Below are 17271 nucleotides of genomic sequence, written 5' to 3'. Positions count from 1 at the left end.
TTTAAGTAAGCTCTGTGCCCAACGTGGGGCTCCAACTCACGACTTTGAGATCAAGAGTCTCATGCTCTACCAACTGAGCCAGCCAGGTGCCCCAGGCACTTGAATGTATTAAACTCATTTAATCCTCACAACAGGGGTGCCTGGGTGGCTCAGTGATTTGAACATTTGTCTTTGGCTCAGGTCATGATCCCGGGATCCTGGGATCAAGTCCCGCGTCGGGGCTCCCTTCTCAGTAGGTGAGTCTGCTTCTCCCTCTCCCCGTGCCCCTGCTTGTGTGCTCTCTCTCTCGCTCACTCTCCCTCTCAAATAAATAAAATCTTTAAAAAAAAAAAAAGAATCCTCACAGCAATCCCGTGAAGTAGCTGCATTTTACAGATGAAGTTAAGTGTCTTTCCTAAGGTCGTATTGCAAGTAAGCAACAGAGCTGGGATTCGAACTTAAAATCTTGTCTTAACTACTTTGATATAGTGCCATTTGTTAATCCAGGTTTCTTGGAGGTGATTTGAACTGTGGTTGACATTTATCTGCATGTGAATTTTCCCCTTATAAAAACTTATCAGAAAATGACTTGCCTTTGCCACTCACGTTTTTCCTAAGTTACTTCCTTGCCTCTCTTGGCTTTATGTTCAAGAAGTGAAAGCTAATTAGAATGTTATCCTAGGGATGCCTAGGTGACTCAGTCAGTTAAGTGTCTGCCTTCAGCTCAGGTCATGATCCCAGGGTCCTGGGTCCCAGGGTCGGTGGGGAACCTGCTTCTCCCTCTCCCACTCCCCCTGCTTGTGTTCCCTCTCTCGCTATGTCTCTGTCAAATAAATAAATAAAATCTTTTAAAAAAACATAAAAAAAATAAAAAGAATGTTATCCTAAACTATATGGTCCAGGAATGAGCATTTATCCCCACAAAGTGCTATAAAGCATTTAATGGTCAAATACAAATGACTATAATTTGTGTGTGTGTGTGTGTGTATATATATATATATATATAATAAATTTTACAAAATTACTGTTATACCATATTTGTCTATTTATATACTTTTTTAACCCAGTATTTATATTCTAAGCATTTTTCTTTGTTTTTAGATAATTAACAATTAAAAATTGAGAGGCTCATGATAACTTTATTAGATGAATATCCCATAATTTATATAACCATTTCCTTGCTTTGGGACATTAAGATTGTTTCCAGTTTCTACATAATTATGAGAAGAGAGTCATATATAAATCTTTGTTTGCATCTCTCATTGATTGTTCCTTAAATTAGATTTTAGAAGTGCAATCATGTGTTGAAGAATATGAATATTTATTTTTTTAATCTTTTTTTAATTAAGATTTTATTTATTTATTTGACAGAGACACAGCGAGAGAGGAAACACAAGCAGGGGGAGTGGGAGAGGGAGAAGCAGGCTTCCTGCTGAGCCGGGAGCCCGATGCGGGGCTCAATCCCAGGACTCTGGAATCATGACCCGAGCCGAAGGCAGACGCTTAACGCCTGGGTGCCTATTGGCACAGTTAGTTGAGTCCGACTCTTGGTTTCTGCCCTCGGCTCAGGTCATGATCCCAGGGTCCTGGGATCGAGTCCCTTGTCAGGCTCCTTGCTCAGTGCAGAGTCTGCTTAAGATTCTCTCTCCCTCTGCCCTTCCTCCCCCCCTTTCTCTCTAATAAAATCTTAAAACAAAAAAAAAACCCAAACAAAAACTGTTCATGCTTATTTCCAGAAATAATGTATCTATCAATTTAAACATCTCACTTTAGACTCTTAATCTTAGGAAACAAACTGAGGGTTGTTGGAGTGGAGGGCGGTGGGAGGGATGGGGTGGCTGGGTGATGGACATTGGGGAGCGTATGTGTTGGGATGAGCACTGGGTCTTGTGTAAGACTGATGAATCACAGACCTGTACCCCTGAAACAAATAATACATTATATGTTAATTTAAAAAATAAATAAAACATCTCACTTTAGTGATTTTTCTTTTTTTAAAGATTTTATTTATTTATTTATTTGGCAGAGAGAGAGAGAGACAGCGAGAGAGGAAACACAAGGAGGGGGAGTGGGAGAGGGAGAAGCAGGCTTCCTGCAGAGCAGGGAGCCCAGTGTGGGGCTCGATCCCAGGACCCTGGGATCACGACCTGAGCCGAAGGCAGATGCCCAACCAACTGAGCCACCCAGCCACCCCGTGATTTTTCACTATATCCTTACTCTGTATATTTTAGATTTTTTTCAAACATGTTTGTTATTTTTTAAGCAAAAAATAAAATCTCATTGCATTTAATTTACTTTCTTTAATTATTAGATAGTTGTATTATTTCTTCATATATTTAGTAGTTGCTTATATTTCTCTATACAGCTTTGGTGGGAGCCATGTCTTCAGTACCCTTGCATGGATTCAGATGTTGCTGTGGATACTGTCCCTTTCACTGTTTCCATTCATAACTCTTCCAAACGTGTTCAAAATTTCATTTAAGCTATTCTCTGCAGTTTTGATAAACTATCTTCTTATGCAGTGTAAATCAGTATTACTTATTACAGAGCAAAAATACTGATCTATAAATGTCTTCTGAAATTTCTAAATGCAGCAGTGAACTTTGATGAGGCACATTAGACTCAGAAAAGAAAGACATCTCTGTACCAGGGTCAAGAAACAGGCACACATGGTCCAAACGCTGTTACCCCAGCTTATTTCAGAATAACACCTTGGAGTTGTATACCTAGAATGGGGGGGGGCTAAGTGACTGCCTGTAAGCCTCTTCAATTTGTCACCCTTCAGACTTCAAAAGACTCTAGACTCGGGGCGCCTAGGTGGCTCAGTCGGTTAAGCGTCTGCCTTCGGCTCAGGTCATGATCCCAGGATCCTGGGATCGAGCCCCACGTCGGGCTCCCTCCTCTGCGGGAAGCCTGCTTCTCTCCCTCCCACTCCCCCTGCTTGTGTTCCCTCTCTTGCTGTGTCTGTCTGTCAAATAAATAAATAATCTTAAAAAAAAAAGACTCTAGACTGGGTTAGAGGGCCTACTCTCTGGTGAGGTGATCCTGAGGCAAGGGAGTCACTAGAGAAGTTGGGCCTCTGTTGTACCTTGTGCAGTTGAGGGGAGGAGAAAGGGCATGAATAAGCAACTTGTTTAGCTGTTCTCTAAACATATGCTGCCAAAATTTTTTAACAGCCTGTTAAATTCTTAAAATTCTTTTTCTGTTTTGTAGCTGTGGGCTATATAAGTTTACAGAAGCTAAGTGGGGAACTGCCTTTTCTATTTTTATCAAAATGAATACCGTCTGTGGTCTGCCTTGTTTTGCGCTTCGTCAGGGCCTGTTGAAGGTCTTTTTAGACACCCTAAGACTTAAAATTGTACCCAACTTTGGTATCTTTTTAACAGATTCCATTTTTAAAAAATAGTTTGGGTCTGTTGCCTCAGTTTCCCCATTTGAGTTTGAGATAAGTACTTCTCTGTCACTGGGCAGCTTTTCCTGTACTCCTGTGGGACTCAGGGCTTTGAAAATTAAAAATTGCCACAAATTGTAACATTTGTTGAATTATATTTCATCTGAATAAGAATTTGAAACTTTTTGATTCAGAACAAGTTTCTATAGAAAATTATAAAAGGTAAAAATCCATTATTTGTGTCTTATCTCAAGGAAGCGGTTTCTTCTGGTTTCTTGTTCTCCTTGTCTTGCTAGGCACAGTCCCAGGTACTTGTGAATAAAATTCTACCCAGTCTGACAGCTCTGCTTGCAATTATGAATGGGGTTAAATGCAAAGGTCAGTCTTTGTTTCTAAGGTGATTCATCTTAAGTTATAGTGATCCAGTCCTCATAGGCCTTTGGAAACTCAAGCCTTATTACATACCATGATGTAAAAATGGCAGGTTCTGATTTAGCTGCCTACAATGAACACAGCCTGCATTTTTAGGAACACTGATTTCTACTTAATGGAGATTAAAGTACAGAAATCAAATGATACTTTTCAATATAGTGTAAATAAAAAGTAGTATGTGGGGGTGGGGAGCACAGAGGGAGAAGGAGAAGCAGGCCTTCCGCTGAGCAGGGAGGGAGCCCGAAGCAGTGCTCAGTGGGATCATGATCAGAGCCAAAGGCAGATGCTTAACCAACTGAGCCACCCAGGCACCCTGGGGCTTTTTTTTTTGGTTGGTTGACATCTTTATTGCTTTGGAGGTGCAAGGCAGGTGCTCAGGAGCTCTTGGTGGGGGCGGGCTGCTTCTTCTGGCTGCACAGGATGGCACTGGCTCTGTGAATGGCAGCCATGCGCAGATCTGGGCAGTACTTGTTCTTGCAGATCATGTGCCGGATGCTGCCAAGGGTGGCATTCGTGTTAGTGGTTGTCCCTTGTAGGAGGTGGAGGGTATTCGCTGGCTGGATCTCAGCTAATGACCACCACTAACCTTTGCCATTGGCCACCAGCTCCACACCCACAGCCTTGCAGTGAATCGGGTGGAAGTGGTAGTGGAAGAAGCTGTGAGCCTTCAGGTTATTGGGCTTGGTGCTGTATGTCTGCTTGTTCCTTTGATCAGGAAGCTGGAGGAGTTGTGCAAGGACGTTCATTGCAGGTGGGTGGGCATGGTGGCAGCCCCTCTCACTATGGCAGCCAGAGCTGGAAAGAGCCACCCGGGCACTTTTTATCTCCTCTGGCCTCTCACAGAGCCAAGGTACCTGCCCCACAGACATGCACAGGCACTCGTTGGCACTTTTATTATCCATGTCTTGAGGATGTAAATTCAGATAATTTCCAGACCCTGAGATTAAAGTATATGCTATTTTCTTCAGGAATGTGAGCCAGTGATAGTTACTCAGTATCTATTATGTGATAATCTTGTTCCTGATTCTGTAACTTAGGATAAAATAAAAGGCTCTGGTCTAGAGAAGCTCACTCACACTCAGGTTGAAAGGTTAGAATGTCCAGGGAGAACACTTTCCCGGTACCAGAATAACACATTTCAAGAGAAAGCCCTGGATCATAGATGAGTTAAATAATTACAGGATCCAGGAAAGAGCATCTTTCCTGAAGAGAGCGTGCCTTTAGGGACTGGGGTGGGGCGGGACCTGGAAAGGAAAAGGACCTGTTGTCATAGGTTCTAAAGGGCAGTTAGTAGAGGAGTAATGTTTACCAACCCGGAGTGGGGATGGTTTGCAGTAGGCGTGGTTCTGGGCATTCAAAAAAGTAAGCCCTGGGCACCTGGCTGGCTCAGTCTGTGGAGCATGCAACTCTTGGTCTCGGGGTCGTGAGATCGAGCCCCACGTTGGTCATAGAGATTATTTAAAAAAAACAAACCAAAAACGTAGGGGCCCTGGGTGGCTCAGTTGGTTAAGTGTCTGCCTTCGGCTCAGGTCATGATCCCAGGGTCCTGGGATTAAGCCCCATGTTGGCCTCCCTGCTCAGCAGGGGAGCCTGCTTCTCCCTTTCCCTCCACCTCTCCCCCTGCTTTTGGTCACTCTCTCTGTCTCACACAAATAAAATCTTAAAAAAAAAAAAAAAAAAAGTAAGCCCAAAGGGAACATTTGTTTTCTTCCCTGCCTCCCTAGAGTTGTGAGGTCACAATTCCAAGTGAATTTTAGCTCCCCTTGTAGGTTAAAGATAGAAAAGAAAGATGCCTTTGAGCAGTGGCTGAACTTTATTCAGGTTGGATAATTAGTGAAAAGTTCAGTTTAATTGGAAGTTCACAGTTAAACCTGGACTGACAAATTACCTGTTGAATAGATTGTTTTATTGTAACAGACCATACAGGTGACTGACTTTACAGAGTCTGATTGGATAAACATGTAATTTATGCTGTCTTTTGCCCTGTTTATTTTCCCCAGAGCAGTATTTTGATGTTTCCCTTAGGTTTTAGCCTAATTTCTTGGACCCCAGGAGTAAAGGAACAGGGAGAAAGCAGTAGGATAAAATTTTTTCCCTGTTATCAAAAAATAGTCTTTTTAAATAAGGTTTTAACTCACAGATGAGAAGGCTTTAATCAGAGATACTGAGGACTCTTAAATTAATGCAGTTTTGCGGTATTAATCATACTCTCTTAAGATGCATGTCTGCAGGATTTTCACTGTTGGATATATTTTATAAAGTGAACTCAAATAAGGAGCATAACATTTCTTTACCTGTGGTCACAGAGATGGCACTGGTATCAGTTTCAGTTTTTAATTAAAGACCACAAATGACAAATCTTTGAACCACAGCGTGAATCAAAGTCGGCTAGTCAACCTTTTTTTTTGAGGGGGTGTTCTTTTTGAAGGTGGGGGTTGCAGGCAGGGAAGGGAAAGCAGGAGAGAGAATTGGCAGAGAAATGTAGTGGGAGGCAGTAGATTGTGGGTGGTGAAACTGGGCTGGAAGTGATGGCTCTAGACCACTTCACCTCACCCCAGAGCCCTGAGTAAAAATAAATCCCTTTTCTAGCACTTGATCTTCTCTCCTCTCCCTTCCCTACCTTTCAGTGGTCTTAAGCATGAGCAGGGACAAGCAGCACAAACACGACTGAGGTTTTCTTACAGGCACAGAGATAGTCCTAAGGTAGAGATAGTCCTTTATCAGGTGCCACCCAGGAAAACAGAGTGTGACATCACACTCTAATATAACCTCTGGCCGTCTTCTGACAGGGATGGCAGAGGGTGGGCATAGAGGGGAGCAGATGGAAGTACTTTTGGAATTTTCCCAGTGGGCACAAGGGGTTTGTTCCTTAATTAGAGGTAGTCTGGTAAATGCTCACACTGGTGCAAATGCCCCAGGAGAGTTTGAACACCTTTGTTCTGGGCTTACTGTGATATTACAGTCCCCCTGCTTAGGGGGCAGACCAGCTGGCGGCAGGAAAGCTGGCTGAGAGCTCACTTGGCCTGAGCTCTAGATTACTACTTGATTCTGTTTAGAAGTTGGGACCTGAATTTTGAGGTCCTTTGAGAAGGTAATGCTAGTGTTGATTTCTGGCCCTGCTTGTGCTTCTGGAAGTAACAACTGTAAAATTATATTGGAATTTGCTTTTTAGAAAAAGCCAGGTGGTAATCAGAATGTGTGGGTGGTTTGAAGTTTGGTTTTTTTGTTTTGTTGTTTAAAGAATTATTTTGAGAGAGAGAGAGTGTGTGTGAGTGGAGGGAGGGGGCAGAGGGAGAGGGAGAGAATCCTCAAGCAGACTCCCCGCTAAGCACTGAGCCCGACATGGGGCTGGATCCCAGGATCCTGAAATCATGACCTGAGCCGAAATCAAGAGTTGGATGCTTAACCTACCAAGCCACCCAGGTGCCCCTGGTTTGAAGTTTTTAAACAAAAGGCCTGTGCTCCGCTACCAGGCTTCCAGAAGAGTAGTTTATATTGTGCATACTTGCTTCTAGAATGAATTCTGGAAGGAAGTTGCTTCCTTCCTGTTTCATCACAACCCTTGTGACCTTGCCATATTCCCTGCCTTCCCTGCCCTAGCAGAATCTGATTCTTAACTTCGGTTGAAACTGGTCAAGGGGCTTGAAGTCTTCCTTAAGTACAGAGGGCAGTCTTTTGGAAAGGATGACAGATAGATCCCTGAACCATACCACCCTGTACACTCCTGATCTCGTCTGATCTCGGAAGCTAAGCATGTTCAGGCCTGGTTAGTACTTGGATGGGAGATCCCTGAACTCTTTTTTTTTTTTTTTTTTTAAGATTTTATTTATTTATTTGAGAGAGAGAGAGAGAATGAGAGACAGAGAGCACGAGAGGGAAGAGGGAAGAGGGAGAAGCACACTCCCTCCTGAGCATAAAGCCCAACTCCGGCTCCATCCAGGACCCTGGGATCATGACCTGAGGCAAAGGCAGATACTTAACCTACTGAGCCACCCAGGCACCCTGATCAATCTATAATCTTAACTGTTATTTTATATTGTATTCTCCTGCTTGGGTCTTAGAATTCTTTTTTTTTTTAATAAAAATTTTATTTATTTATTTGAGAGAGAGAATGAGATAGAGCATGAGAGGGGGGAGGGTCACAGGGAGAAGCAGACTCCCTGCCGAGCAGGGAGCCCGATGCGGGACTTGATCCCGGGACTCCAGGATCATGACCTGAGCCGAAGGCAGTCGCTTAACCAACTGAGCCACCCAGGCGCCCGAGATCCCTGAACTCTTAAAGAAAGGGTCACAAATTGGTGGCTGTACTCTTAGCAGCCTAGATGATGAGTTTTCTAAACTTGCTGGGTGGTTTTTGTTGGGCACATGATCACGGAGGGCCCCAAGCTCTGGTATCTTTCTTCCTCATTCACCCCCTCCTGTCCAAACTAAAAATGGACTTTTTGGAGTCTTTTTTTTTTTTTTTTTTTTTAAGTAAACTCTACACCCAGCATGGGGCCTGAACTCAACTCCGAGAACAAGAGCTTCATGCTCCACTGGCTGAACCAGCCAGGCGCCCTGACTTTCTGGAGTCTTTACAGAATTCACCTATTATTTTTGCTCCTACGTTCGCTATTAATAAATCCATTACTGTGTCTTTGCCACAGTTTAGCTGGTTTAATTGTCTCCTCTTCTTCCTGTTGAAATCCAGAGTTGTGGTTTTGAGGGGCAGTATGTTATGGTCAACTTTAGGATCCACAGTCCCCCACCCTCATCTCCTTCTGGTTGTAGGCAACAAGATTTAATAAGTATATCAGAGATTGCAGTGATCGTGCATAGATTGGTTCCTTCCAGAAAGTACAGGGGAAGAGTGTATCTACCAGACAGCTTAGTGAATGTGTTCTCTGAGCCTCCATCATCGCAGCATCTCTGCTATCCGAATGAAATACAAAGGAAAATGTACTTGGCTCGTTGGAGGGTCTGCAAGGAGACCACTGTGGCTGAAAGTCGAATCAGCAAGAGGAGCAGTGGGGTTAGAAGATGAGGTCAGAGAAGTAGTAGTAACAGATCGTGGTAGGCCTTGTGGACCTGTTAGGATTTTGTGTTCGAAGTGAGATGGGGAATCATTGGATATTTTTGAGTTGATATGATTTCTAATTAAAAAAGTAAATTACTCTGGCTGCTGTGTGGAGAATAGACTGCTTGATAGGGGCAAGGGTGGAACAGAGAAACCATTTAGAAGGCTATTGTAGTAATCCAGGCTAGAGATGATTAGATGACAAGTGAAATTATTACCTGTGTCCAAGAAAGGTTGGGAGACCTAATTAAGAAAACCTCACTAATGCCCCTCATACAGCCCATTTCACAGTATTAGCTCCAGTATTCGCTAATTCCCTTCCTTTCCTTGGATTTTGCCTTCTCCTATATTAGGACCATAGGGGAGAGGTTATTAAATAAAGAACAGCCTTCACAAGGGAAGGAATTGTAAGCAGTACCTCAGTCATTTGACCCCAACAGAAGCCTTTTTATTTCTTGAGGCGCTGCAGTTGGCGTCCTGTGTACATTCTGTTATCCCGCCCACCGGAGACCTGAAAAGGCAGGGTCTGTGCTAGAACTCTGGGCAGCTCAATTCTCATTGAGGCATTCAGTCTTCAGTTCTTTCTGCAGTTGGTATCTTAGACACAGTTTAAGCAGCCTCTTTTTACAAAGTATCTTTTCAGCTACCTGGCCTTGCAAGCTGGAGCTCTCTGGTACTCATCGGGACAAGGTAGTTTCACATACCTGAGAGGGCTCCCAAAGAGAAAGAGGATTTGTGGTCTTTGTTTTACACTTGAGCTCTTTACCCACTCCTCTTTTGTTGGGATTAAAGCCTTAACGTGCCACCTGGATTTCTGGGTTTTGCAGTATGGAAAAGGAATTCCATGTATTTTAGTACATTATACTTGTTTGAGAAGAGCTTGGTCCTTGGTACACGGGAGCTTATTCCCTACAGAGGCCACATCAGGTCTGCTTTCTTGGGTAGGTCTTGTTGGTAGACGTTACTGAGGAAACCATGCCGTCTTGACATAATGTCAGGATTACTTGCCTAGAGAGGGCTGCTGGCAGCCTACAACCTCCTTGATTTATTCTGGGAACAATGGAGTTTTTTTCCTGGTGGCCAGGGGGTCTAATTGTGTGACAGGCAATAGGAAAGGTAAATCCCCAGAAACTTAAGACTTTGCTTTAACAGTAGTTAATTGTGTCTCCTAGGATGCTTTGCCCCTTCTTACTTCTAAAAGTGAGCTCAGATTACTGCCATTTCAAGTTGGACTTTGGGTGCCTTTGCAGCTCATATACTATACTGCTTCTGGAAATGTCTGACTGCTCCCGCCCCAGTCAGGTCTGTAAATAGACTGAGCCAGGACCTATGAAGGCCAGCTGTCTTCAGGAACCCTGTTCTATTTTCAGGGAGAAATAATTTTTCCCTTCACTTCAGTTAGAATCTGCCCTAGCCTTTCTGTTCCTGCCTTCGCTGGGGCACGGATGAGAGCTAGCATGCCATGTATCTGGCAATCCCGTGGGCCTGCCCAAAAGTAGTAGTAGGGAGAGGCCATCTACAGGAAATGCACATGCTGAAAGTGCATCCACAGCTGGTAAACATAAGACTTTATAGATGCACCTTATTTTCCAGTTATTTGTGTGGATAGGTATTTCCGGTTTTTATTTCTCCCCACCCATGTATCTGTGCTGACTGAAACATCATTTTAGCTATAGTAATAGTTGAGAGCGAATTGTTGCTGCAGATAAAGACATTGATGTATTTTCAACCAGCATGCTGCTAATTAAATTGCTTATCTATCTAAACGTGGGCCTCTGCTGCTCATATCCAATGTCCCTGGTATCTTCCTTGAGTGAGTTGCCTTGTATTCTCTGACCTTGTTTTTTCGTTCATTGCAGTGTGAGTGACTGCCCCATGTTGTGTTGATGCCAGTCTGCCATGCTAGCCTGTCTGCCAGGGCCAGGTGACCTGTCCTTTCAGCTTCTTTCTCACACGCAGATGAACACTGGACTTCAGAAATGTAAGTAATCTGGATCCCAGGGAAGGATGTGATACTTATTTTGTCCCTACATGTGGGTAATCACAGAGGCACATCAGGGGTATGTTGACCGTGAACTTTGGCACCTCCAAGATATTCTTCAGCACAGACTGCAGGAAAGCAGCTGACAGACTTGTCAGCAATGTGGACACTTTTCTGATCAGAGAGATCCTCTTAAATACTAGAATTCCTCATTGTATAACATCTGAATTATCACTGTTGCTGATAGCTATCTGTTGAGCAACAAAGCTATAAGGAGTTTTACACAATATGTATGTAACCCTTCAAAAAGGTATTTCAGTTTGAACCCCCATGAGGAACTGAATGAAAACTCACACTCTTGATTACTTACTATATCTCTGAAACAAACTATTTGCCCTTTTTTGTTGTTCTGGACTCTCTGAGCATTCTCTACCATGGAAACCGTTCCCTTTGGCTTTGCTGTCTGCTGAACCAGTGACCTCAGTTCATAAGTAAAGATGCTTTCACCTCCGGAAGGGATAGGGAGCTTTCTCAGTCTCTCTGGGTATATTCCTGCTAATAAACTTGCTCACAAGATTGAACTTTTGAGAACTATTAGATTCCTGTCTTTTTTTCTTTTTCTTTCTTTCTTTTTTTTTTTTTTAAAGTAAGCTCTACGCTCCACGTGGAGCTTGAACTCACGACCCCGAGATCAAGAGTCACATGCTCTACTGACTGAGCCAGCCAGGAGCCCCAGATTCCTGGCTTCTGTCCCTGCACTACAATGATGTGCAAGGAAAAGATTCTTTTCCTAGCTCTTTACCGTGTCCAGTGTCTTCAAGTATAAATACTGCCCTAAATTTGGGATAGACCTTCCTTTCAGAGCAAAAGGGGAAATCACTGAGTCTTCTAGGCTTACCCTTTTTTTTTTTTTTTTTAAGATTTTATTTATTTATTTGACAGAAAGACAGGGTGAGAGGGAACACAAGCAGGGGGAGAGGCAGAGGGAGAAGCAGGCTTCCCGTGGAGCAGGGAGCCCGATGTGGGGGTCGATCCCAGGACCCTGGGATCATGATCTGGGCCGAAGGCAGCCGCTTAACCGACTGAGCCACCCAGGTGCCCAGGTGCTTCAGCACCTCTATGACAGGCTGGTAAACTTTTTCTGTAAAGGGCTAGATAACAAATATTTTAGGTTTTGTGGGCCATATGGTTCCTGTTGGATCGACTCAGAGCTGCTGTTGTAGGGCAGAGTCAGCTGTAGACTACATGTAAATGAATGAGTGTGGCTGTGTTCTGATAAAACTTTTTACAAAAACACAGCAGCTCTCTTTTGGCCCACAGGCTTTTGTTTGCTGACCCCTGCTATCTTCAGAAGTTAAAAATGGTCTAGCCTCTTGACTTCCTTTCTTTGAAGGAGAGTAAGACTCAAAGCCTGGCTAGTTCTGAAATTTGGCCAGTGAATCCAACTCATGTAATGACAAAAGCTGAAAGTAACAGTCTTCCTTCTGCAGCTGCCTGACCCAGTAGGCAAGCTATGCTGTGCTGTACCAGCTTTCCCCCCAGTCTTTCTCTTAATAAATGATAATTGGGTGATAAAGTTTTATGTGCTCCCTGGCCACTGAAATCTGCATGCTAACTGCATTTTGAGTGGTTCTGGGGTTCCAGGGACACAACTGGAGAAGGAGGTATACTTGGAAGCATGACAGAGGAGCTCACTGACTTTCTTCTAGGTTCCTTCATGTACTCAAACAGCTTTACCCAGAGATGGGATATCAAGGATGAGTCATTTGGGAGGAAAAGCAAATTGGCAGCTTTATCTTGGGTACTGACTTTGGATCTCCACTCCCTTTGTGCCCAAGCAGCCTCAAAGTAGCCTCTGCCAACCACTGTCTTCAAGTTTTATTCAAGAACTGAGATAACCTTCTTCCCTGGTTTCAGGCTTGTCTCTTTGTTTGGGGGGATAGTGTATTGGAATCCCTTTGTCTCACTTGTTGCTATCTTTAACTATACCCAAGCCTTTGCAGAGAAGAAAACCTGATGGTGTTTTAAGCTTACTTGGTTTCTTCTCACCTCTCCCAAAATGTATAAGAAAAAAAATTCTGCCCTGTCACTTACAGCTGTTAGCATTGAACATTGAAGGTGAGATGGAGCATAAACTCTCTCCTTTGGGACCTAGCAGCAAGGCCCTGCTCAGAGGCCAGGCCTCTCAGCTATAGAGACCTTAAAACCAGTTTTGTGACTCTGCTTTTCAGCCTTTTTCTGCGCCTCATCCTCAGGAGGGTCTTTTTTTTTTTTTTTAAAGATTTCATTTATTTATTTGACAGAGACACAGCGAGAGAGGGAACACAAGCAGGGGGAGTGGGAGAGGGAGAAGCAGGCTTCCCGTGGAGCAGGGAGCCCGATGTGGGGCTCGATCCCAGGACCCTGGGATCATGACCTGAGCCGAAGGCAGACGCTTAACGATTGAGCCACCCAGGCCCCTCCCCCCGCTCAGGAGGGTCTTATGAGTTGTTAGAAAGACAGAGCTTGATGTCTGGCGGGGCAAGGATGGGGTACAGATATTTATAGATTATTGTGCTTTGTATTGTAAGAGCTCAAGGCGGGAGAGATGTATCAGGGGTCCACAGTGCTTGGCCAGCACTCTAAGTCACCTGGCTAATCGCTTTCCCCGGCTTAACCCACTACAGGTACAGAATCACAGGATTGAGCCCTTCTGACTCCAGCATTTCCTCATCTCCCCTTCCTTTTCTTCGTCTGTAGGAGGATGTAATGCATTTCCCATCCTAGATGTGGCATTTGCCGTGGGGCAGTCTGGATTAAGGAACACTTGGGCTTTGGTGGGTCCTGCACTCAATAGAGGACCACAGTTTGGGTTAGGTGGATACCCTCCTAGAGCTTTTCTAGATTGTATATTCCATGATGTCACTTGCTTTGAGAATTCTCAGCTGTTTTGAAACTTTACTTGGCAAAACTTCCTCTGACCCGTCTTTTCACAATTCCCCAGAAAATGTGTTTTTGAACATTTTCTTCTTCATTAACCCCAAGCCTCTGCTCTTACTTCCCCAGCTCACCACCAGGTATATCGTAGTGGCTCAGTAAGTATTTCTAGGTGAGTGGCTGAAATGACCAAAGGCCCTTGGTCCTCAAATCATCTTTTAGACAACAATTTTGACCTCCTTCATTATAGACTATCAGGGACTGAGACAAACGTCAAAATTACCCAGTTTTACTACTCCTTTCTTTGCCTATCGGCCCCCTAGTGGAAGGGCCTGGAAATGGTGAATTGGCCCAGTAACGGGATAAGCCCATAGAAATCTCAGAAATACTAGTTAATATTTGTTGATTGCTTACTATGTGCCAGGCCCTCTTTTGAGTATATTTATGTATGTTCTCATTCGTTCCTCAGTAATCCCATACGAGAAACTCTTATCTTTCTTTTGAGGAGGAGACGTAGAGTAGCACCTCCAGCGTCCTATTATGTTCAGTGACTCGGCCGGAACTCACTCTTGGGTCAGACTCCGAAGCCAGTATTTGAGACACTGCCTGCGCCTCTCCACCTGTGATAGTTTCCTGCTGCAGATGGTCCTTGTGTCTTCTGACCTTCAAAATGGAAGGACAAACAGGGAGGCCCCTGTTGGGGAGCTGGGATTCAGGGAGATACCCGCCTCCCTCCACCCTGGGCCTCCTGCAGTTCCTGGAATAGACAGCACTGCTTTCTGCTACATTTAACTCCCAGACTCCAGTCCAGCGGGCTTTCTTGGTGGGGTTACTTTTTCTTGTCTGTGCACAAACTCAACCAAACCTGCTCTCCTTGAATAATAACCTTTGATAGTCATGGTTCCTGTTCGCAGAGCTTTTCCCTGTTCACTGAATCTCTTGATCTTAGTAATTATGTGAGGTACGAGGGCGCCTGGGTGGCTCAGTCGATTGAGTGTCCAACTTGGTTCCGGCTCACGTCATGATCTCAGGGTCATTAGATCAAGGCCCGAATCGGGCTCCACGCTCAGCATGGAGTCTGCTTAGGATTCCCTCTCCTCCTTCTCCCCACTTGCACATACGTGTACGCTCGCTCGCTCTCTCTCTCACTCTGAAATAAAATAGAGAAATAAACTCTTTAAAAAAATACGACAAAAAAAGATATGACAGCAGGGCGCCTGGGTGGCTCAGTTGGTTGAGCGACTGCCTTCGGCTCAGGTCATGATCCTGGAGTCCCGGGATCGAGTCCCACATCGGGCTCCCTGCTCGGCGGGGGGCCTGCTTCTCCCTCTGACCCTTCCCCCTCTCATGTGCTCTCTGTCTCTCTCATTCTCTCTGTCTCAAATAAATAAATAAAATCTTTAAAAAAAAAAAAAAAAGATATGACAGCAGGTATCATCCCTGTTTATAAGTGAAGAACGACTGAGACCCTGAGTAGTAGATAATAAAGCCAGTATTTGAATCTGGATCTCTAACTTTGTTCTAAGCACAGATTCCCTATTCTCTACGCTGCCTTATGTCCCAATTAATGACACCCTTGGTACCAGATATTTAAATAAGTTGCTTACAGGGGTGCCTGGCTGGCTCAGTCTGTAGAGCATACGACTTTTGATCTCAGGGTTGTGTTTGAGCCCCACGTTGGGCATATAGCTTACTTAAAAAAATAATAATAAAAAGAAATAAGTTGCTTACAAAGCTGTGGTAACTGTGTTAGCTGTACACATAGGGAAGATGTTACAGAAGAAAGAAGGCTTCCAGCATGCCTGTGTGGGACTGAGATAAAGTGTTGAGAAAACTTGGTCTTTTTTTTTAAGGGCTGGTCTTAAGTCTGATACATGAGGTGGGTGGTGCTAGATTCCAAGAATATAGCCTCTTTTTTATCCAGTATACTCATCTCATCCTAAGCAGTGTAAATGTCCCATTCCATACTCCTGAATCAAGCCAAGCTACCTTCTGTCTCTGCTAGGAAAAAAGAAACCACCCTGAGACTTGGTACTGACTTGGAGCAAAGGAACTCCATCAGTTAGCAAGCCACACTACCACTCTCTCTTACCTGACCTTCAAGGAGGGAAGCCCACCAGCATGGAGGAAGCCCAGGGGCAGACCTGTACTATCTGTCTGAACTAAAACCCAGCAGCTTTTGACTGGCATTACTCAGCTGCGCCCGCTCAGTCAGAATAAAACCTATGCTGACGACACTGAGTCTTCTGCACGTCTGCTCTGGGGAAGGCACAGGGCTAGGAGTGTCAGCTGATTTTGACCAGTCAGACACCGAAGTACAGTGGCTGATCTGGGCAGTTTCTTTTCTTTCTTTTTTTTTAAGATTTTATTTATTTTTTAACAGAGACAGCGAGAGAGGGAACACATGCAGGCTTCCCGCGGGGTAGGGAGCCCGACGTGGGGCTCGATCCCAGGATCCTGGGATCATGACCTGAGCCGAAGGCAGACGCTTAACGACTGAGCCACCCAGGCGCCCCTGATCTGGGTAGTTTCTGATGGAATTCTGGTGTCTTGAGGGACTGTCCGTGATCCCAGATTTTTTGGTATTTTCTTATCCAGGAGAATGTAGCAAGGGTCAGAAAATGGCCCCACTTTATGGAGACTGAAGCCCATTGAGAGTCAGTGGCTAATAAGAAGCAGCAGAACTCAGACTCTGCTCTTGGGGCTTTGATTCTGCTCATCAGCTAGTGCTTCCTAGTGAAGGTTTCTGGGCCTCTGAGCCTCCCTCTCCTTCCTGGCCTCAACTGTCACTGTCACATTCATCCTTTTAAGACCTTCTCCAAATCCGTCATCTTACAAACATTTCATTTATGGACAGAGCATCCATTCTATGTGCTGTTAATAAAGCAGACCTCAAACGTGTGGGAGTGCCTACAACATTGCGGCATTGTGCCCCTGAGAGCACAACTCTTTCTGTACTCTTGTGCTCAGTTCTACCTTGGTGCACGTGGGACCAAATCTCCCTGCGCCTTGTGGACCTGAGCTCTTTTCCTGCCTCTGAGAGCAGCATTTTCTAAGCAGTTGCTGCCAGGCTAACCAGCAATGCCACCAAATGAAGGCAGCTGTGCCCTCTTCCTTCTAGCCCACTCCTTGAGCCACTTCCCTTTCAGTTGATGCCCAGTGACGTGACTGAATGGGGTCTCCTTGGGCCAAGGCAGCTGAGGCCACAAGCTGGGCATTCAGTCAGCTTAGTCCTTGCTCTGTCCTGGCTGCCTCCTGCAAGGGGAGGAAATAGGGCGGGAGTTCGCTAGCTGAGCCTGGGCTCCCCGCCAAGCCCCTTCCTTCTGCTTGGGCAGTCTGGGGGGCTTACTCACTCAGCAAGCCTTTATTAAGCACCTTCTGTGTATACTTAGGAGAGACCCTGCCTCAGAGAGGGGGGAGAACAGAGCTGAGACCTTTTGCAGGAGCTTGGCATCCTTAAAGAGCTCTCGTTCTCAGAACCTTTTCCTTTTTGACTGGAAGTCCAACATCCGCTGG

At 44.8% G+C, this 17271-nt stretch overlaps 1 protein-coding gene across 3 annotated transcripts in view; it reads left to right on the top strand.

Annotated features, from left to right (window-relative positions):
• FAM222B (family with sequence similarity 222 member B) overlaps positions 1 to 17271 on the top strand; it is a 77323-nt gene that overhangs the window by 55183 nt on the left and 4869 nt on the right. For 2 of the 3 annotated variants that reach the window (XM_081805518.1, XM_081805520.1), the window contains exon 2: positions 10718 to 10839. In XM_081805518.1, the coding sequence (XP_081661644.1) occupies positions 10758 to 10839 (82 nt within the window). In that variant the 5' untranslated portion in view covers positions 10718 to 10757. Of the gene's footprint in view, positions 1 to 10717; positions 10840 to 13884; positions 13928 to 17271 lie in introns of all 3 variants that reach the window. The other variant, XM_081805519.1, reaches the window with a different exon arrangement.

This window comes from Leptonychotes weddellii, chromosome 15 (assembly GCF_054177405.1).
Source record: "Leptonychotes weddellii isolate Sample4059 chromosome 15, ASM5417740v2, whole genome shotgun sequence".
Taxonomy (NCBI): Eukaryota; Metazoa; Chordata; class Mammalia; order Carnivora; family Phocidae; genus Leptonychotes; species Leptonychotes weddellii.
The sequence above is the reverse complement of the archived record's forward strand: the minus strand, read 5'-3'. Positions and strand labels throughout refer to the sequence as shown.